This window comes from Mercenaria mercenaria, chromosome 14 (genome assembly GCF_021730395.1).
Source record: "Mercenaria mercenaria strain notata chromosome 14, MADL_Memer_1, whole genome shotgun sequence".
In the NCBI taxonomy this organism is placed as follows: Eukaryota; Metazoa; Mollusca; class Bivalvia; order Venerida; family Veneridae; genus Mercenaria; species Mercenaria mercenaria.
The window spans coordinates 37,772,679-37,796,537 of record NC_069374.1 but is presented as its reverse complement, the minus strand read 5'-3'; the positions used below and the strand labels follow the sequence as shown (position 1 = coordinate 37,796,537).

The 23,859-nt window shown below is 36.4% G+C and overlaps 1 protein-coding gene across 1 annotated transcript in view; it reads left to right on the top strand.

Annotated features, from left to right (window-relative positions):
• The first annotated feature begins 5,543 nt into the window (after window positions 1-5,543).
• LOC128548165 (uncharacterized) overlaps window positions 5,544-23,859 on the top strand; it is a 39,753-nt gene continuing 21,437 nt past the window's right edge. Inside the window, exons 1-2 of the mRNA XM_053522590.1 lie at window positions 5,544-5,681; window positions 15,292-15,375. Of these exons, the coding sequence (XP_053378565.1) occupies window positions 5,544-5,681; window positions 15,292-15,375 (222 nt within the window). The remainder of the gene's footprint in view (window positions 5,682-15,291; window positions 15,376-23,859) is intronic.

Here is a 23,859-nt window from a genome sequence, read left to right as displayed (position 1 = left end):
TCGTCTAGCATCAATACCCCTTACTAGAATGACTTGATACTAATGCAGACATAACCTGTGACCATTCCATTTTTTTTAGACATCACCTTGACCTTGACCTCATTGAGGTTGTTTTATATGGGCCATCTCTTGGTTAACCAAATGGGACTGTTTCCTCATCAATATCCCTTACTAGAATGACTTGATACTAATGCAGACATAACCTGTGACCCTCCATCTTCAGACATCACCGGATCTCAGTTTGACCTTGACCTCATTTTGGACTTGAGTTGATTTATATTGGCCATCTTTTGGTTAACCAAATGGGACCGTTTCGTCTAGCATCAATACCTCTTACTAGAATGAGTCGATACTAATGCAGATGTAACCTCTGATCATTCCTCATCTTCAGACATCACCTGACCTCAGTTTGACCCTGAACTTGACCTCATTTTGGAATTGGGTTGCTTTGTATTGAGAAGGATGCCACCGGGGGCATCAAGCGTTTATTGAACGCAGCTTCTTGTTTAGTAGGTTATGGCCCTTTGTTTATTTCTATAAATAACATAGATTTATAGGGAAAATTTTGTCCAAATTCACACAGCCTGATTCTGGTATTTTTGAATTTTAACATATATGTTAGTTTTTCTTGTAGTAAAGCATTAAGACATTGACAGAATTATTTGTTTATTGACTTTTTTTTACATTTTCAGTGAATGCCGTGGTTATGAAGAAACCAAGGGTAGAAACGAATGTACTGGACAGTGTGACAGTACACAACCTTTGTGCCAATTTATATGGGGCTTTTCGATTCTTCGGAGCAGCAAACTATAAAGGAGAAATTAGTATAACTGCCTACGACTAACAATTTACATAACATTATTTGTTTATGAAGCTAGTGTTGACAATTACATCAAACATTGTACTTTATTGTAAATGCTTACAGTACAAAACATGCCAGTCAATGGATTACACTGTGTATGATTTGATGTTGAATAACTGGACGTATTATGGAAACGCCCCTGAAGGGTGGGCAGGCGGCATCCACAGACTTTGTCCGGAGCTTATTTTCTTAATGCAATGGAGGGATATTGATGAAACTTGGTACAGGTGTTCACCTTTATGAGACGGAGTGTTATGCACAAAAAACAGGTCTACGGTCAAGGTCATATTTGAAGGTCAATGGATACAAGAATGAAAACTTTGGGTCATACTTGGAAGTTAAAGGTCAATGTCTTTATACGATACTGCAAGTTCATAAGCGCTTATTTTTGGTGCTTCAACATGTATTCCGAGAGAAACATGAATTTAAATAATAAGATATAGTAATATTTGTATATTTAGCACATAAATAGATTCATCCTGTCACTTGCAGTATTTTCGACCCGATATCAGGGTGCCGTATATCTTTCTTGATATACCGTCAGTTGATCATGTGACCAGTGATATACGGTCAGTTGATCATGTGACCTTATGATCGATATTGTTGTCATAAAAATTTTTGCAACGAAACCATCATTGTGTTGGAAATATCCGAACTAAGAAAATGAGTGGTCAAATAATGAGTTTTTAATAGCACACCTGTCACAAAGTGACAAGGTGAGCTTTTGTGATCGCGCTGCGTCTGTCGTCCGTCTGAATGGTCAGAATGTTTATCTTGATGATATCTAGGTCAAGTTCGAAACTTGGTCTCGTCAAGTTTGAAACTGGGTCACGTGCGGTCCAAAAATAGGTCATTAGGTCAAATAATAGGAAAACCTTGTGACCTCTTTGAAGGTCATATTTTTCATAGGATCTGTATGAAAATTAGTCAGAATGTTCATCTTGATGATATGTAGGTCAGTTTCGAAACTGGGTCACGTGCGGTCAAAAACAAGGTCAGTAAGTCAAATAATAGAAAAACCTTGTGACCTCTGTAGAAGCCGTTTTTTTAATGGGATCTGCAAGAAAATTCTTGATAATATCTAGGTCAAGTTTGAAACTGGATCACATGCGGTCAAAAACTAGGTCATTAGGTCATGTATATTGAAACTTTCCCCAAAAAGCTGCAACAGTCATTCCTGATCAAGTAATGCAAAAGTTAACAAATGTCAGGCCTTCATGTTTCGACTGTGAGCATGCGCAAAAAACACCCTCTTCCCCAGTAATTTTGGATAAATATTTTTTATACAAATTTATGTAAATCATTTATTTATACAGAATATTTACCAATTTTGTTTTTGTTTACACCAGTTGGTGTTGTAAGTGGAAACTATTAGATGGTGTGTTCAATTTTATAAATAACCGATTGCAATCGAATATTTCCAAGGTGGTCAACTTAATCATCTGTCCCAGTATCCTTGTAATTTGCTTATTTTTGGCAGGACATTAAACAAGAAAGCTTTATAAAAAATTTTATTGTGTTATATAATATATGAGTAACACTTGATTGCTTTTGAATACTGTACAAAAATATGTTCAACAGCCAATTTGGAGTTCTAATGAACTTTATTTTTTTACTATTTTTTCACTTCACTTGCCATTTATTATGCCCCCCTTCGAAGAAGGTAGGGTATATTGTTTTGCAGATGTCGGTCGGTCGGTCGGAATGTAGACCAATCCGTTTTCGGATGATAACTCAAGAACGCTTGGGCCTAGGATCATGAAAGTTGATAAGGAGGTTGGTCATCACCAGCAGATGACCCCTATTGATTTTGAGGTCTGTATGTCAAAGGTCAAGGTCACAGTGACCCTGAATAGTAAAACGGTTTCCGGATGATAACTCAAGAACGCTTGGGCCTAGGATCATGAAAGTTGATAGGGGTGTTGGTCATGACCAGCAGATGACCCCTATTGATTTTGAGGTCAATATTTTAAAGGTCAAGGTCACAGTGGCCCTGAACAGTTAAACGGTTTCCGGATGATAACTCAAGAACGCATAGGCCTAGGGTCACAAAATTTGATAGGGAGGTTGGTCATGACCAGCAGATGACCCCTATTGATTTTGAGGTCAGTATGTCAAAGGTCAAGGTCACATTGACCAGGAACAGTAAAATGGTTTCCGGGCAGTAACTAAAGAACGCTTGGGCCTAGTGTCAGGAAAATTGATAGTTAGGTTGGTCATGATCAGCAGATGACACCTATTGATTTTGAGGTCATTAGGTCAAAGGTCAAGGTCATATTTGCCAGGAACAGGTAAAACGGTTTCTGATCTTGTCTAAAACCACAGAGCCTAGGGATTTGATATTTAGTATGAAGCATCATCTAGTGGTCCTCTACCAAGATGATTCAAATTAATGCCCTGGGGTCTAATATGGCCCCGCCCCGGGGGGGGGTCACATGGTTTATATAGACTTATATAGGGAAAAACTTTGAAAAACCTCTAGTCCAAAACCACAGGGCCTAGGGCTTTGATATTTTGTACGTGACATCATCTAGTGGGCTTCTACTATGATTGTTCAAATTATCTCCTTAGGGTCAAATATGGCCCCGCCCCGGGGGTCACATGTTTTACATAGACTTATATAGGGAAAAACTTTGAAAATCTTCTTGTTCAAACCACAAAGACTAGGGCTTTGATATTTGTAATGTAGCATCATCTAGTGATTCTCTACCAAGTTTGTTCAAATTATTCCCCTAGGGTCAAATATGGACCCGCCCTGGGGGTCACATGGTTCATACAGACTTATAAAGAGAAAAGCTTTTAAAATCTTCTTGTCCATAACCTACAAAATTTAAATTTTGACCACATGTATGGTTTTGAGCGGCAAGATGAACCTTGACATGAGTTGACCTTGACCTTGACCTAGTGACCTACTTTCACACTTCTGTAGCTACAGCCTTCAAATTTGGACCACATGCATAGTTTTGTGCACCGAAAATTTTTTTGACCTAGTGACCTACTTTCACATTTTTGAAGGTACAGGCTTCAAATTTGGACCACATGCATAGTTTTGTGTTCCGAAATGAAATTTGACCTTGATTTTGACCTAGTGACCTACTTTCACATTTCTCAAGCTACAGCCTTCAAATTTGGACCACGTGCATAGGTTTGTGTACCAAAAAAAATTTGACCTTGAAATTGACCTAGTGACCTACTTTCACATTTTTGAATGTACAGGCTTCAAATTTGGACCACATGCATAGTTTTGTGTACCGAAATGAACGTTGACCTTGATATTGATCTACTACTATTTGACCTACTTTTAGCCCGAGTACAAACCTGTTCTCTGCAAGTAACTGCCAACTTCCCCACATGAATCAGAGGTGGAGGACTAATGATTTCAGACACATTATCGTTTATCAAATAGTCATGGAGAACATACGCCCCGCCCGAGGATCGAACTCATGGCTCAGTAGGTAGAGCGTTGGTCTACGGATCGCGGGGTCATGAGTTCGATCCTCGGGCGGGGCGTATGTTCTCCATGACTATTTGATAAAAGATTGTGACCACTCTGGAGACGCATTTAAGACCCAATATAGTTTATGAAACTTGGTCATAATGTTAAGTCTTGATGATCTGTAGGTAAAGTTTGAATGTGGGTCATGTAGGGTCAATACCTAGGTCAGTAGGTCATACCTATAGAAAAGAGTGGGAACTTAAGAGGCCACAGTTGTGACACAATTTTTAGCTCATGTGAGCGTTTTTGACTGCACAATGTTTGGTGTCTGTCGTGACTTCTGTCAACATTTAGCTTGTGTATGCGATACAGGCTGTATTTTTCAACAGTTACTGGTCTTCATGAAATTTTGTCAGAATGGTTACCTTTATGAAATCTAGGCCAAGTTTGAAAATGGGTCATCTGGGATAAAAAAAGAACTAGGTCACTAGGTCAAATGAAAGAAAAACTTTGTGTATGCGATAAAGGCTCTATTTTTCAGTTGGTCTTCATTAATTTTTTTCAGAATAATAACCTTGATGATTCCTTGGTCAGGTGAGCGATACAGGGCCTTCATGGCCCTCTTGTTATATTAGTCTTGAAATTTGGAACATTCAAAAACGGCTCAATGGTGTGATCTCTTGTTATGTATTAAAGTGACTCCCGTTCTCTTTGACCACAATATTATGCATTCTTTTTTACCTTTGCATTTTCAATCTGTTGTAGCCTAGATATTATTGCTTTCCTGTACGGCTCATTGTCACTATATATATACGATACATCTATAAGAATAAAGTCTGTTCAACAGGAATTTTATTTCTTTTTATTCATATCATTGTTTTATCTTTAAAGAAAGCACTGTGTCTGGATAAGAATTGTTGGAAGAGGACGATTCCTACAAAGTAACATTTGCCTCCATTTTTTTCTCGGCCATTTTCATTTGTGAAAATCCGCAAAACTGTCATCAGAAAATATTACCTTTAAATATATATTTATAAATGATATACGCCCTTACCAGATCTGTTAGTGTAAAACAAGCTTTATCTTTGTAAAACGATGCAATTTTCGTTATAAATACAGCCGGTGATGCCAACTTGAAGGTTGCGCCGGTGAAGAAGCTCTCGAGCTGATTTACTACGTCAAATTATGACGTAATAAACACGCTCGAGTCCATTCATCTTCGGCTGCGCTACTATTGTAAACAAAATGGCCTGGAGTATTGAGGGTGTGAATGGACAACTATTTCTCACTAATGAGAAAGGTGAAAAGCTCGTTAATGACAAAGGCAACGACTACGGATGTATCATAGGTGTAGCGTGTGGAAGGAGTAGTGCAGAGATTGTGGTAATGTTTCTTTATGCCGAATAAAAGAAATAAGTCGTTTAACAGAGGCGGATCCTGCATTTTGCCTCAGTGTCCGCGTTATTTTGTTGTTTTTTTTTTGGGGGGGGGGGGGGGGGGGGGGGGAATGAAACACCCCCGTTAGCATAGATGTAGGCAGAAGAGCTGGTCATAATATCTGTCGGTTATAGTAATTGGTATTACAAATATTTTTGAAATAAGATGTGGATCTTTAAATGCATTAGAAACGCTTGAATGATAATAAAGCTCGGATATCTGATACAGTAGACTTGGTGAAAACTATATACAGTTGTTTGTGTTGACCTAAAAAAAGTCCATTACACTAGAGAGAGCTATTGTGCTATTTAATTGACCTGTCAAAACATGTTCCGCGCTTTCATGTTAATCTTATATAGGCTCGAACAGAACATAATAAAAGCCGGGTCAATTTTTGACAGGTCAAATAAATTGGACAACAAATATATTTAAACAGTGAAATACTGACAGTCTGTATTTAAACAATATAGAATGGGTAAATGATTTTCTCACGAGCAGTGTTCATTATTTGAATATAAATGAAGTCAAAAGTCTTTACCTGTACTGTAGAGCACTAGATCTGTACTGAAACTGTTTTTATGGTAATGGAGTTGATTTCTGAGTTTGAAGTGTTTCGGAAATATTCACGTGAAATTTAAGGAGAGCGTCCAAAAAGGTCATTTTGTTTACACGTGAATGAGAGTGAAAGTGTCGCAGTTTTGAATGAGAAAAAAAATTCTTTAAAGGTGGTCAATCACATTTAAACAACATTTAATGGCATTTTTTACTTTTTGTATATTCTGGTAGAGAATTATTTAAGGAACAAAAAAACCGATTACATAGAGTTAGATTCCTATTTGAAATGTATATTTTATTATTTTTATAAAATTTTGTAATTATCCCCCTTCAATATGAAAGTATATAAAAAGCTGGGTATTTCTTTTTATTTCGACACAATGTCTAGTTTTACATTTGCATTTGATAGACATATCAACTATCGAACAATCTGAACCAAAATGCAAGTTTAAAAGCTGTGTGTAGCTTCTGAATTCATTTATTTCCAATATTTCTTGGTTGTGCAACCAAGATAGGCAAAGGGAGGTAATAATAATTTTTCAAACTTGCGTTTCTAATGAATTCCATCTAAATACATAATTTTTAATGCAAATATTTTACAAATATAATACAATATGTCTAATATTTATACATTTCCTTAGGCAAAGTGTGTTTGTCAAATTTATACTTATGATAAAATAAATCTATCTTGGTTGGGCAACCAGGATAGGAAAATGAAATTTTAAAAATACCTCCAGTGAAAATCTAATTTGTATTAAATGAGTGTAAATGAACTGTCTAAATATAGAATCTACTCACTATTCACCTGTCAAAGCTGAAATCCCTCAAAAGTTACTCTTGGTCTCCATTATCTATATCCAAGCATCGATGAGTTAGTGGTCATCAAACTTCCTAACGATGAAATTCAGGCACCAATCGCACCATGCCCTCGAAATGATGAATTGTTAAACACCATTTCCAAACGCATGGTTCAAAGATAACCCGTACCTGTGGTAGTTTTTTCTTTTTGTTCTTTTCAATCCGCCACATGTCCATCCTTTTTTTTACAATGTCTGTGAAAGCAACCGCAGAAAAATTTAAATCTCTTCCCCGAAACAAAGTTGTGACGTGAGATATTAATGACGTAAGAATGTCTCGGCCATATGTCATTTATAATTTATAAGAGGCACAACAAGGGGAACAGTTTTGTACACAAACACAAAAAAATATGAATTTTGTATTACGTAACGCTGTTGACATCAAAATTTGATGATACAGTAAAATAAATGGATATATTTATGTAATACTTTTTGAAATTATTAATATGTGCCCTTAAGAGCGTTGCTGAAGATACAGTATCTATATGGTCCCGAACAAGGCAATGACAAACCCATGCGCGGATCCAGCCAATTTTCTCAGAGGGGGTCCGACCGAACCCCTTCACTATGAGTGTATGTGTTGTTGTGTGTGTTAGCTTTTTAAAGGTACAGGATTGTCAATAAGTCTTTGTTGGCTAGAAAATGAGACGTCCTGCTAGAGGGGTACGGGGGCAAGCTCCCCGCCCCTCCCCCAAGGAAAAAGTTTGAAATTTATTGCTTCATTCTCTGCATTCTGGGGTATTTAGGAGCATTTAAGAGCACTTTTTCCACTGCAATTTCATATGCAATATACCCCTTATTTTCACAATTTTATGGGCTTACCTGATAAAATCAAGTTCTCTTCAAGTGTAAAATTCTTACTTTCTTTGAGATAAGTAATAATAAATATGAATTATGTCGGGGTCGTATATAGCAGCAGTCGCATATAATTTGAATGCTGTCCTAATGTTGCCTTTCCTTCTCTTCTTTCCTTTTTTTAGGATTTCCAGAATGTTCGCTAATGGTTTCTCTAATTGCAGTAGGTTGAAAGCGAACATCATGGATCCTGACAATACTGCGCGGATGTGCAGGCTGGTCTGGATCCATGCTGGCCGCAAAGCCACCATGTTGGTTTTCTCATGGCGTAGCTTATTTGTCATGCCTAATCAAATTCATGGGACATAGAAGCCTTTAACTCGGGCCAATACATATCCTAGTATGCCAATATAGCCTTAAGGTACAACAGCCCTGTATAACAACTTCCAACAATTTAGGGGCCCAGGTCATTCCCACGTCGGAAGATTGCGCGTGAAAACGTACTCTGACTTTTAACAACAGGTAAGGTCAGAGCGTACGTTCAATTTTCTGCAATTTTATCAACTGGAGCAGCAATGTCTAGCAATTACATGCTTCTCATGGGCGGAACCAACGGAAGTGGAGAATTTAGGGAAAGTAAAAGCTTGGATATTTGTTATTTTTAATCTCCACAAAAAAGTGAAATAGAATAATTAGAACTTTGGTAGATGCTTCTCATAATCAAAAGAAGTAATTTAAGGCTCGTTCAATGACCTTTAAAATTCGGAAAATTATTGAGAAAGAAATCCATTATATTGCCGAATACAATATTACTTAGCTCTCGGTTAATATGTAAAAGTTATTACTATTCAAGAAAAGAATCAAAATATTTCATGCTCAAATGATCTGGCTTTTACGGTCTACTTTAATTTGCAATGTTCACGGCAATCAGTTATATGTGTATTCCTTAAAAGTCTGATCGTCCGTGCTACAATTAGTGACCTTTTAAGCAACATACACATAACATGTACAACAAATTTTTACATGTCAAATACATGGATTGGAAAACAAGCTGATAGCTTATGTAAATTCCTTTCCAAAAGTGTCCTTAAATATGTGTTTCAGTTCTGTCCCATAAGTTATTACTAATATATATAGTTTGATGTACATTTGCCCAGTAGTTATTACAAAAATAATTGTCTAAGCTAATTATATAAAATAATTTGTTTTATTAGCGGCAAATTCATAATTATTATTAAACCGATGCTGTGTGTCATATGGCAAGTATAAATGTGTCGAATCAAGCCGGGTAGTCAACACGGTGGCGCAGCTAGGGTGCCTGTAATTGCATCTACATTGCACATAGAGTGCAAGTTAACAGTTTAAATAATTACATTTATGATGCGGAAGTGAATATCAAGACGTACGTTTTTGTGAGACTGGCACTCTCGTTCTTTAATGGTATTTGTGTCCAACAACACAGAACTACTATTTTTTTGGGGGAAAAAAACGGGCTGCAAATTTTAAGAGTGCACGGAGTCTCTTTATATGGCTGCAAATGCCAAAATAGCAAGCTTTGGACCTTTTAAAGGCCATCATTCCGGAACCCACGATGTGATCTGGTAGATTTCCGAGAGGAACAATGTTAATATAATATGTTTAATATAATCCGAAAAATAGACCCCTAATAAGCACCGAGAACAAGGTAAAAAGTGAAAATTACAGACTCGGTTTTATCGAGTCTGTCCAAGAGCAGTAATTGAGTACTTTACACTTGGCACGTTAAAGAACCAGAAACTTCTGGAACTGGGGCATCTTTCTGTATCTTGCACTATCCTCCAAAAACCTAAAATGACTAATACTCTTCTGGAGGAGTCGCCCATATGAGTTTCCGGTGGCGACTATAAATAAATGCAAATACACACACAATATATGGTCTCCGACTGTTCACAAGCCAAAGACAGCATAATTATGTTGGCCCTTGGAGTAAGGAACCCATAATAAGATCTGGTCGGTTCCAGATAGGAACCGAGATATCTTGCCAATACAAATTGTGAGCAAGTTTGATTGAAACTTCTTGCATATTGTGGCCAATGTGGTCTATATCGTGACTACAAGAAATGCAGAGAACGGACGAGGAATGAAGCTCTCCCAGATCCTACGTGACAGGTGAGCTAAAAGACAATACGACGAAATATGTGTACAATACTTTATTGGCATCATGGTAGTGCATAAAAATAAGAACACAACACTGAAATAAACACTGACGAAGATGTCATGTAATAAATACACATCTAAATTACTTGATAAATATATATATATATATATATATATATATATAAAATTCTGCACCGGATCAAGTATATTATAAAGAACAAGAGCTGTCACTAATGGTGACAAATGCCCCCACAGCACCTTGACCTGGTGACGCCAAAGTCAGTAGGGGTGGTGTACTCAATATGTACTATCAGCATGTGAAGTTTGAAGGTCCTGGGTGAAGTGGTTCGCGAGTAAAGTGCCTTCACGCAAAAAGTTAATGTTGACCCCTGTGACCTTGACTTTTGACCTGGTGACCCCAAAGTCAGTAGGGGTGGTGTACTCAATAAGTACTATCAGCGTGTGAAGTTTGGTCCTGGGCGCAGTGGTTCGCGAGTAGTGCCTTCGTGCAAAAAGTTAACGTTGGCCCCTGTGACCTTGACCTTTGACCCCAAAGTCAGTAGGGGTAGTGTACTCAATAAGTACTATCAGCATGTGAAGTTTGAAGGTCCTGGGTGAAGTGGTTCGCGAGTAAAGTGCCTTCATGCAAAAAGTTAACGTTGGCCCCTGTGACCTTGACCTGGTGACCCCAAAGTCAGTAGGGGTGGTGTACTCAATAAGTACTATCAGCATGTGGTGTTTGAAGGTCATGGGTGCAGTGGTTCACGAGTAAAGTGCCTTCATCCAAAAAGTTAACGTTGTGACTAACGAACGAACGAACGAACTAATGGACGGACAGTTGAAAACTAATATGCCTTCCTTCGGGGGCATAAAAGTAAACAAGAGCTCGTCGAACACGAAATGCCCCCCTTGATGCATTTAGTAATTGCACAAGGAACAGAAATTATATGCTCACTGTAAGCAAAAGTTCTACCATTCTCGTTTAATCTGACTTTGACCTTTAACCTAACAAGAGATTAGAAAGTGATCTTGGTGCCATCCACTCTGCCATTTTTGAATGTTCCAAATTTCAAAGCTGTGGCTTGAGAAATGTTAAAGTAGCCTAGGTCACTAGATCAATATCAGTCAAAGTACATTTCAGTAGACAGAAATATGCAAGTGCCTCAAAATTTGGAGGCTGTAGCTTGAGAAATGTGAAAGCAGGTAGTAGGTAAAAATCAATGTCAAATTTCAATTCAGAACACAAAAATATGCATGTGGTCCAAATTTGAAGCCTGTACCTTCAAAAATGTGAAAGTAGGTCACTAGGTCAATTTCAAGGTCAAAATTTTTTTTTTGATACACAACACTATGCATGTGGTCCAAATTTTTAGGCTGTAGCTTGAGAAATGTGAAAGTAGGTCACTAGGTCAAAATCAAGGTCAAATTTCATTTCGGAACACAAAACTTTGCATGTGGTCCAAATTTGAAGCTTGTACCTTCAAAAATGTGAAAGTAGGTCACTAGGGCAATGTCAAAGTCATTTTATTTTCAGTGCACTAAACTATGCATGTGGTCACATATGTGACCTTGACCTTTGACCTAATTACCTCAAAATCAATGATCATGACCAACCTATCAATTTTTCTGACTTCTCGAGTAACTGCCCGGAAACCATTTTACTGTTCCTGCTCAACGTGACCTTGACCTTTGACATACTGACCTCAAAATCAATAGGAGTCATCTGCTGCTGATGACCAACCTACCTAACAACTTTCATGATCCTAGGCCCAAGCGTTCTTGAGTTATCATCCGGAAACGGACTGGTCTACATTCCGACCGACCGACCGTCATTTGCAAAACAATATACCACACCTTCTTCGAAGGGGGGCATAACAATATAATGTTACTCATGTAATGTTGTTTACATATTGGCTTTACAAAATTGTGGATGTACATTTTGTTTGTTTGGTGAAGATGTGGGTGATGAGGTGGAAAACTGTATTTTATGTTTGAATCAAATCCATTTAGTAATAACTGAGTTAGAGTGAAAGTGCTTCAAAACTTTAACCTGAAATTCTAAGTAAAAACGGGAATAATTCATGAAATAATGGTGCAAGAGTTATGACCATTGTGCCATATGATGTGAGTGATGATGTTGAACAACTATTTTAAGTTCGAGTCAAATGCCCAATTGTCATACAGATCCCATGAAAAATATGGCCTTTAGAGAGGTCACAAGATTCACACGCCCATCAATGCACTATCCTTTAATGTCTAAGTGTGACCTTGACCTTTGAGCTACGAACCTGGGTCTTGCGCACGACACGTCGTCTTACTGTGGTACACATTCAGGCCAAGTTATTTGAAAATCCATCCATCGATGACAAAGATATGGGCCAGACACGCCCATCAATGCACTATCCTTTAATGTCCAAGTGTGACCTTGACCTTTGAGCTATGGACCTGGGTCTTGCGCGTGACATGTCGTCTTACTGTGGTACACATTCATGCCAAGTTATTTGAAAATCTTTCCATCGATGACAAAGATATGGACCGGACACGAAAATTGCGGACAGACAGACGGTTCAAAAACTATATGCCTCCCTTCGGGGGCATAAAAAAATAATTAAAACAAAAAAAAACCAAAAGTGCCATAATGTCACAATAAATGTCCATCACAGCAAATTTCTTTACTTTAGCTCCTGTATTTTTGCAAATGAATTTTAATTTTGTGGTTGTTTAGTAATCATTGTAAGTCTTTTGTTTTCCTAAGTCCACAAGAAAAAATCCTTACTTGGTAGAGAGACCTTAAAATACACCCAAAATTTGAAAGTAACATCTATGTTGTACCACAGAAAAGTGGTCACAGATTTTCCCTATGGTCAATTATAATTCAGTCAAAATAACTGACAGTTATGTTCTCTTGCCTACAGATGGAAATCATGTTGATAAACTTGTGTGAAAAGTTCCAAATAATTTTTACCAAACGCCGACTTGTAAGAGAAACTGAACAAATTTCAAAGTCCAGAAAGAGCCATAATTTAGCCAAAATAGTTATGTACTCTTGCCTGCAGATGGAAATCATGATGATAAACAAGTGTTTAAAAGCCATAATTTATTTATTATGTCAAATAGTCTTGACAAAACATGGACATATACGAAAACAGAACCAATTTCTAAATTCAAAAAGGGCCATAATTCATTCAAAAAAAGATGCCAGAGTTATGTACACTTGCCTATTGATAGAGACTATTATAATGAACAAGTTATAAAAGTTTCAAAGCCATGTCGACCACTACAAAAAATATAAACTGGTACAAAAAAAACCTAACCAAGATTCCTCAGTCAAAATGGGCCATAATTCAGCTAAAATGCTTGATGGAGTTATGTACTCTTGTCTACAAATGAACATGGTGATTGTAAACAAGTGTTGAATGTTTCAAAGCTTTATCTCAAAAGACTGTCAAATTATGAACTAATATTTTTATCATGCTGATTTACTTTTCCAGCTGACACTAGCAAACTTTACTTACACCCTTTATATGCGTTTTGATTTTTTTTTGTTTAACTTTCCATATTTAGTTGTTTTTCTATGATGCCATTTAAGTCCTAATTTCCAGAAAGTCTGCAATTTGTTTGCATCTTTTCTACATCTCTTAACCTTTCAGTCTTTCTCTGTTAACTGAATTCTAAAATATTACAGGTTAAAATTAAGCTGCTGCAAAGAATTCAATTGAAATAGTCCTTTACTTTTAACAAATTCAACTAATAACTATTCAAACTTATTTAAACACTGAACTTCCATAAACACTTGCACTTGAAAACTAGTTTTGGTCTTTACTATAAAAATAGTTGACCAGAGACTTAGTTTGTTTTAAATATAAAATAAATCAAAATAGCAATGTTTTGCACATTACAATCTGTAAGCAGTAATCGAGTAAAGAAAATCGTAAACATGTTAGAATGGTATGTAAATAGAGAATAACAGGTTTAAGTGCCGTAGATGAGAAAGTTTATCTGGCGAGGTGGAGGAGGTTATTGGGTGAGCCGAAGGCGAACCTGGTAATGTCCGGAGCCGGTTTAGATAAACATTCTCCATCTTAGGCACTAACCTATTATTCTATTTATCTTGTCATTACTTCATTTTCCGATATTTGCCATTGCCATTTTACAAAAATAAGTGTGCGACAACCGCTTTAATGACGTCACTTATACAATGACGTGATTACAGGCAAAATCGCAATAACTTAGAGAACTTGGTTTTTGAATAAAAACTCATTATTTGACCACTCATTTTCTTAGTTTGGACATTTCCAACACAATGATGATGGTTTTGTTGCAAAATTTATGACAACAATATCGATCATAAGGTCACATGATCAACTGCCCATACATCACTGGTCACATGATCAACTGATGGTATATCAAGAAAGAGATACGGCACCTTGATATCGGGTCGAAAATAATGCAAGTGACAGGATAATAAGTTTTCTTAAGTAATTTTTCCATACAAACGTAACAGAAAAGTTATTATGGCTTATATTATTATATAAATCTGGTATAATAATAATTATATGGTAAAATGATTACGGTAAATAAATTTGCAACAGTTCACACCATTCATAGTCTTCAATTCTGTTAAAAGTTAGAAATAATTTTGTTTATCACACTGTATTTTTTTAAAAAATGTTTGATTTAGCCAGAAGAAAAAAAACTGCCTTTGCTTTTTTTCATTCTTTTCACTTTTTCAAAACTTTCTCTTGCATTTGACTTCTGGTTCCAAATTTCCCAGACTTTTGCTAAATTTTCGAATTTCCCTGACCAATGTGTTTTCCCTGACCTTGAAAGAAAAAACAAAACTTTTTTCACTGACCATGGGAACCCTGATGAATATGATGATGGTAAACAAGTGTTGAAAGTTTCAAAGCTTTATCTCGAGACTTTGTCAAAATGTGGACTGGTTCAAAAAACTTAACCAGGCTGTGACACAGACGCCGTGGTGAGTAGGAATATTAGCTCTACTTATTCTTCGAATAGTCGAGCTAAAAATGAACGAAGCAATTTCTGTTTGTTTATCATATACACAAACATCTAAAAAAATAACCCAACTTGGTGCCTACTGCTCCATTCCTACCATTTAACCTTAAATTGACACTGATAAAGCATGAAACTGTCATATGAACAGTGACACTTTCAAAATAACCTAGTTTATATAAAAAATTTATTCTCAGTTTCAGCTTGAAGGCTGCAAGTTCAGGAAACACATGCTAAGGGCACTGTTCAAGTTCTCAACAGAATTCACAAGGAGGAGTTCAGTAAGTAAAACATCACTATCATTTGTTGTTTTTTGTTTTTGTTTGGTGTATTTGTTACTGGGTACATTTAACAGATAAATGGACATCCAGTGAATTTAAAAAGTCTAAATAAATCCTGTTGGACAGTCTGTTATGTTTTAGTCAGTGTTTCAGGGGAGATAAATTTAAATTCCTCTTTCGACATTTACTTCCCATTGAATATTTCACCCAAATTGGACAATTATTATGCATAGAGTTTTCAATCCGAAAGACCTTTTCCATATTTCCTGACGAAAAGCTCTGTACAAGTAAAAAATTATCAACATTTACTGAAAAATAGGTATACAGTAAGTGTATAAATAGTGATAAAGCACTGTTTTGCTATAATTTATTTCGATTCCAATGTTTTTTATTGTAAAAATTATATCAAATATGATGGAACTGTTTCTTTGCGCAAGTAGGGCGCAAATAGTAGGTATTTGTTAAAACACGCCAGGACCGGAAACGTTAATACGTCTTGCGGCAGAATTCAGTTCGAACGAAAATTATTGCGAATTATTTAGAAATGCGAATAACTAATTCAGTATTATGTATAAATTAATCAAAACATTTGTGCAATGTGACATTTCGTTTAAAACATGTTTTTAAGTAAAATATTTCATGAAATTTGAAAGGGTTATTTCGTGATGCATACATGGCACTAAATGTCACGTTGACGGGACTTCAACATAACATCGTTGTGATGATTAAAGCATTGTTAACCATAATTATAGAATAACAATTAAACTGCCGTTAGGTAAGTAACCTTTCATAAAAACTATGTATTCCCAAAAACATCAGTTACCAACATCTTACATACGGAAAACCATTCAATATAACATAATATATATATAAAAATAATAATAATGATCACTTTCATAGCGGTTTGAAAATATTTATAAGATAAAGAAAATGCACAGAATTTAACTTTCAAATTAAAAGCTATGAATTTTGAGCAATATCATAAGGTCATTTTTAGATAACAATTATTTGAAGCCTTTCTGTATATTTCAAAGGACACTTCGTTCCACAGTCTTCAACCAAAATAATATGGAGTACTCTTCAGAATCTTGCAACATAAATAAAGTACAGCTGAAAATAGACAAAAACATAATGACAGTCTAGTCCATGTTTAAATTTCCCACTGACATCTGTCACGGCCACCAGTCTGGTGTAGTTTTTTAATCCTTCCGCACAGAAATGTAATCCTGAAAAACACACAAAACAACTGTTAAAGACATCAGAAATGACAAAAAATGTACACAGTATCAATAAATACATTTGGAATATAACATGTCAAAGTAGGGATAGCGTTAAATTGGAAACTTCAAAATTTCAAAGAACTACTTTCTAGGATACAACGACCTGGAAGTACTTCTACACCGGGCCGACACTTAAAATCTTATCAAATTTTTAATTTAGCCAAATTTTCCCCATAAAATCTTGTAACTTAGGGTTTTGCTAGAAAAGTTACACAAGACATTCTCACTGCAAAGAAAATTCTGTATCGCAGAAACATTTCAAACATAAGACGTACTTTGCGGAAAAATTGGCTCGGAAACTGGAATTTTGTAGAAAAAAGGCACATTACAAAATTTGCCTTCATTCTGAAAATTTCAATCAGATTTTCATGAAATCAACTGTGATATCACTAGTTAATGTTTATAGTATGTTTTATGTAACTTTAAGCTTATTTATTTTGAAAAATGATGTATCAAAATGAGTATTTACTTAAAAAATATGTAATTTTTAGTAAAAAATGCATAATTTACCCACTACAATTGCAGAAAAATGAAACTTTTAATGATTGAAAGACCAGAACCCACAAGCAAAGACCAATATGATAATATTTTATTTTATGACAATTACTGGAAGTAAACCAGATCAATACATCACAGCCTATCTTAAAATGAATTATTTCTTCAGATCAATACATCACAGCCTATCTTAAAATGAATTATTTCTTCGACTAAGCCGAGCAATGCCTGAAACGTCAAATACAAAGCCGATCCGCACCTTGGGAGCAGGCAAGTGCGAAAGGTCATGAACTCCAACTGGAGCCAGACACAGGTCAGGGTACCCCTGAGACTGTCAAGCAGTTACTGACACGGCTACAGTTCTGATTAAAGACATTAGGACTAGAGGGAAATGCACCGGTGGAACATGTAAATCGCTTACCGAAAACTAGCCGTCATTCTGTAGTGTTACACTGGGAATCACAGCTTCTGCCCACTCGATTTAATTATATAATAGGTTGGTCTGGTTTATGGGTAGCTGCTGACTGGTTGTACGATTCTAAATTCCTACTGACATATGGAATTCATCGTCTGCAAATGACAAAAGAAAGATTGTGAACCAGTGTCGGCCTTTCTTGAGAAACAACTGTGTGTGTGTGTGTGTGTGTGTGTGTGTAGTTCTAAGTGTGATCAGGAACACCTATATCAACTGGTTCAGGAACTTTACAGGAAGTCTGTCATTAAAACACTGCATCTGAATAATTTTCTACATATAGGTTAGCTGAAATAGTGAAAAGAATATTAAAATAAGTATTACCAGATAACCTCTTTCAGCACAGACAACAAAGTATCTGAAATGCACATTTAAAAGAATTGAAACACATAAATACTATGAAGAAACAACATAAAGAAAAACATGAATAAAAGTCCCAACAGGAAAAGTCCTATCTAAAGAATGAAGTAGAATGAATCGAGCAAAACTGAAATACAAATACCATCAAATTGTGTTTCCAGTCGGTACCAGGACAAATACATATTAAGTAAACTGCACGAGGCCAACCCAGTTAAATAGTTTCTTAGTAACACAGACCTGCGTTGTAAACCTGAAAAGCAAATCAGAATAAAAGCATCCCATTCAAGGCAGAATGTATCCGACGACGGCCTGATGCGGGCTGAATCTGAAAGCTCGGAATATGTTCTAAACTGAAAACAAGAGGACCATGATGGTCCTGAATCGCTCACCTCTTCCCACATGATCCAGTTTTGAGTATGACGTCGTTTTTTCTATTATTTGACATAGTGACCTAGTTTTTGAGCTCATGTGACCCAGTTTTGAACTTGACCTAGATATTAACAAGATAAAAATTCTGACCAATTTTCATGTAGATCCATCGAAAAGTATCGTCTCTAGAGAGGTCACAAGGTTTTTCTATTATTTGACCTATTGACCTAGTTTTAAGGCACGTGACCCAGTTTCAAACTTGACCTAGATATCATCAAAGTGAACATTCTGAACAATTTTCATGAAGATCCATTTAAGGGTATGGCCTCTAGAGAGGTCACAAGGTTTTTCTATTTCAATACCTACTGACCTAGTTTTTAATCGCAGTTGACCCAGTTTCAAACTTGACCTAGATATCATCAAGATAAACATTCAGACCAACTTTCATACAGATCCCATGAAAAATATGGCCTCTAGAGAGGTCACAACGTTTTTTTCATTATTTGACCTACTGACCTATTTTTTGATGGCACGTGACCCACTTTCAAACTTTATCTAGATATCATCAAGATGAACATTCTGACCAATTTTTATGGAGATCCATTCACAAGTATGGCCTCTAGAGAGGTCACAAGGTTTTTCTATTTTTAGACCTACTGACCTAGTTCTTGACCGCACATGACCCTGTTTCGAACTTGACCTAGATATCATCAAGATGAACATTCAGACCAACTTTCATGAAGATCCATTGAAAAATATGGCCTTTAGAGAGGTCACAAGGTTTTTCTATTATTTGACCTACTGACCTAGTTTTTAATGGCACGTGACCCACTTTCGAACTTGACCTAGATATCATCAAGATGAACATTCAGACCAACTTTCATACAGATCCCATGGAAAATATGGCCTCTAGAGAGGTCACAAGGTTTTTCTATTATTTGACCTACTGACATAGTTTTTGATGGCACGTGACCCACTTTCGAACTTGACTTAGATATCATCAAGGTGAACATTCTGACAAATTTTCATGAAATATATGGCCTCTAGAGAGGTCACAAGGTTTTTCTATTTTTAGACCTACTGACCTAGTTTTTGACCACACGTGACCTAGTTTCGAACATGACCTAGATATCATCAAGATGAACATTCAGACCAACTTTCATACAGATCTCATGAAAAATATGGCCTTTAGAGAGGTCACAAGGTTTTTCTATTATTTGACCTACTGACCTAGTTTTTGAAGCATGTGACCCAGTTTTGAACTTGACCTAGATATCATCAAGGTGAACATTCTGACCAATTTTCATAAAGATCTTGTGAAATATATGGCCTCTAGAAAGGTCACAAGGTTTTTCTATTTTTAGACCTACTGATCTAGTTTTTGACCGCACGTGACCCAGTTTCGAACTTGACCTAGATATCATCAAGGTGAACATTCTGACCAATTTTCATGAAGGTCTTATGAAATATATGGCCTCTAGAGAGGTCACAAGGTTTTTCTATTTTTAGACCTCCTGACCTAGTTTTTGAAGGCACATGACCCAGTTTCGAACTTGACCTAGATATCATCAAGGTGAACATTTTGACCAATTTTCATGAAGATTTTGTGAAATATATGGCCTCTAGAGAGGTCACAAGGTTTTTCTATTTTTAGACCTACTGACCTAGTTTTTGATGGCACGTGACCCAGTTTCGAACTTGACCTAGATATCATCAAGGTGAACATTCTGACCAATTTTCATGAAGATCCATTGAAAATTATGGCCTCTAAAGAGGTCACAAGGTTTTTCTATTTTTAGACCTACTGACTAGTTTTTGATGGCACGTGACCCAGTTTCGAACTTGACCTAGATATCATCAAGGTGAACATTCTGACCAACATTCATAAAGATCCCATGAACAAGAGCTGTCTCTGTAGGATGACACATGCCCCCGATGGCACTTTGAATGAATAGTTATGGCCGATGTTAGAGTTTAGGACCTTTGACCTACGGAGCTGGGTCTTGCGCGCGACACATCGTCTTTCTGTGTCACACATTCATGCATAGTTATTTTAAAATCCATGCATGAATGACAAAGATATGGACTGGACATGCCCATCAATGCACTATCATGAAAAATGATCTTTAACGTCTAAGTGTGACCTTGACCTTTGAGCTACGGACCTGGGTCATGTGTGTGACACGTCGTCTTACTGTGGTACACATTCATGCAAAGTTATTTGAAAATCCATCCATCGATGACAAAGATATGGACCGGACACAAAAATTGCGGACAGACCGACAGACAGACAGACGGTTCAAAAACTATATGCCTCCCTTCGGGGGCATAAAAATGTGTCCTCTAGAGTGGTCACAAGCAAAAGTTTACGGACGCACGGACGGACGTCACGCGATCACAAAAGCTCACCTTGTCACTTTGTGACAGGTGAGCTAAAAACAAATGAATAAATAAAATAATAAACAAACAACAACAACTATTTTATCACACTGAAGCAACCTCCATGTAATCCCCTGTGTAATACAACCAATGTCCTGTCAGTGTAAAGAAAACTTGTTATATTAATAATGCCGACAAATGCACTCGGCACACCGGTAAGCAATGTCCTTCAATGCCAAAATGAGGAGACAACTATTACCCAAATTTCAAAGAAAATTCAACTACTGAATTTTTAAAATTTTAATAATATTAAAAAACCTTGGATATATCCTTTTAGCCACTGAATAGTATTGTTATCAGCTACTAGTGTGTGAAGTTTCATGACTGTAAACCCAATGGTTGCTGAGATATTCCACTTTCTGAATTTGCCATATTGGTGTCGGCCCGGTACAATTTCTCCTTCTTTGCTGTATAGTAAAACAAGCACTTTTGGACATGGATTGTGAATTTCACAACAAAATTGCTGCATTGACAGCTCTTTATTTCTGAAGAGTAATACTATTCCAGTCAATATATCACAGAAAAACACCACCATCAACGATGAACTTTTTTGCTACACATCAAAGTATCTAGTCCATGTTTAAATTTCCCACTGACATCTGTCACGGCCAACAGTCTGGTGTAGTTTTTTAATCCTTCCGCACAGAAATGTAATCCTGAAAAACACACATAAAACAACTGTTAAAGGCATCAGAAATGACAAAAAATGTACACAGTATCAATAAATATATTTGGAATATAACATGTCAAAGTAGGGATAGCGTTAAATTGGAAACTTCAAAATTTCAAAGAGCTACTTTCTAGGATACAACGACCCGGAAGTACTTCTATACCGGGCCGACACCTACTTGGTGCCATCCACTGAGCCATTTTTGAATGTTCCAAATTTCAAGACTAGCTCAAGATCAAATTTCATTTCGGTACAATATAATGTGTATGTGGTCCAAATTTGGAAGCTGTGGCTTGAGAAATGTTAAAGTAGGTCACTAGATCAATATCAAAGTTCATTTCGGTAGACAGAAATATGCAAGTGCTTCAAAATTTGGAGGCTGTAGCTTGAGAAATGTAAAAGTAGGTAGGTAAAAATCAATGTCAAACTAGTAGATGCTTTTGTAAAAAAAAGCGCATGTCTCCCCCAATGCATAGTCATATAGGCAGGAAGTCAATAGGGGAAAAGAGCAAAAGTCTAAGCAACACTGGTGGCTGGATGCAATAGAAATCATCTATTTGGCATGTCAAATCATTCCACAAAGTTTCAACATTCTGGGCTAAGTGGTTCTCAAGTTATGAATTTGAAACTGTTTTCCATGGTCAAGCCCCTGTGACCTTGACCTTTAATCGGGTGACCCCAAAATCAGTAGGGGTCATCTACTCTGCAGGACCAATCATCCTATGAAGTTTCAATATTCTGGGTAAAGTGGTTCTCAAGTTATTGATCAGAAATGGTTTTCCATGTTCAGGCCCCTGTGACCTTGACCTTTAACAGAGTGACCCCAAAATCAATAGGGGTCATCTACTCTGCATGACCAATCATCCTATGAAGTTTCAACATTCTGGGTCAAGTGATTCTCAAGTTATTGATCGGAAATGGTTTTCCATGTTCAGGCCCCTGTGACCTTGACCTTTGACGGAGTGACCCCAAAAACATTAGGGGTCGTCTCCTCCATAAGCCCTGCCATCCTATGAAGTTTGAAGGTTCTAGGTCAAATGGTTCTCCAGTTATTGATCGGAAACAAAGTATGACATACGTACGGACGGATGGACAGGGCAAAAACAATGTGTCTCCCCCAGAGGGTGGGGGAGACATAATAATGAGCTGTAACACTGAGCAACTATCATAACAATGGATGAATAATGAACTATAACACTGAGCAACTATCATAACAATGGATGAATAATGAACTGTAACAATGAGCAACTATCATAACAATGGATGAATAATGAACTGTAACAATGAGCAACTATCATAACAATGGATGAATAATGAGCTGTAACACTGAGTAACTATCATAACAATGGATGAATAATGAACTCTAACACTGAGCAACTATCATAACAATGCATGAATAATGAACTGTAACAATGAGCAACTATCATAACAATGCATGAATAATGAACTGTAACAATGAGCAACTATCATAACAATGCATGAATAAGGAACTGTAACAATGACCAACTATCATAACAATGGATGAATAATGAACTATAACACTGAGTAACTATCATAACATTGGATGAATAATGAGCTGTAACACTGAGTAACTATCATAACAATGGATGAATAATGAACTATAACACTGAGCAACTATCATAACATTGGATGAATAATGAACTATAACACTGAGCAACTATCATAACAATGGATGAATAATGAACTGTAACACTGAGCAACTATCATAATGAGCAATGACTGAATAATGAACTGTAACACTGAGTAACTATCATAACAATGGATGAATAATAAACTATAACACTGAGCAACTATCATAACATTGGATGAATAATGAACTATAACAATGAGCAACTATCATAACAATGGATGAATAATGATTAATGAACTGTAACACTGAGCAACTATCATAACAATGGATGAATAATGAACTGTAACACTGAGCAACTATCATAACAATGGATGAATAATGAACTATAACAATGAGCAACTATCATAACAATGGATGAATAATGAGCTGTAACACTGAGTAACTATCATAACAATGGATGAATAATGAACTGTAACACTGAGCAACTATCATAACATTGGATGAATAATGAACTGTAACAATGAGCAACTGTCATAACAATGCATGAATAATGAACTATAACAATGAGCAACTATCATAACAATGCATGAATAATGAACTAAAACAATGAGCAATTATCATAACAATAGATGAATAATGAGCTGTAACACTGAGTAACTATCATAATGAGCAATGACTGAAGAATGAACTGTAACAATGACCAACTATCATAACAATGGATGAATAATGAACTGCAACAATGACCAACTATCATAACAATGGATGAATAATGAGCTGTAACACTGAGTAACTATCATAATGAGCAATG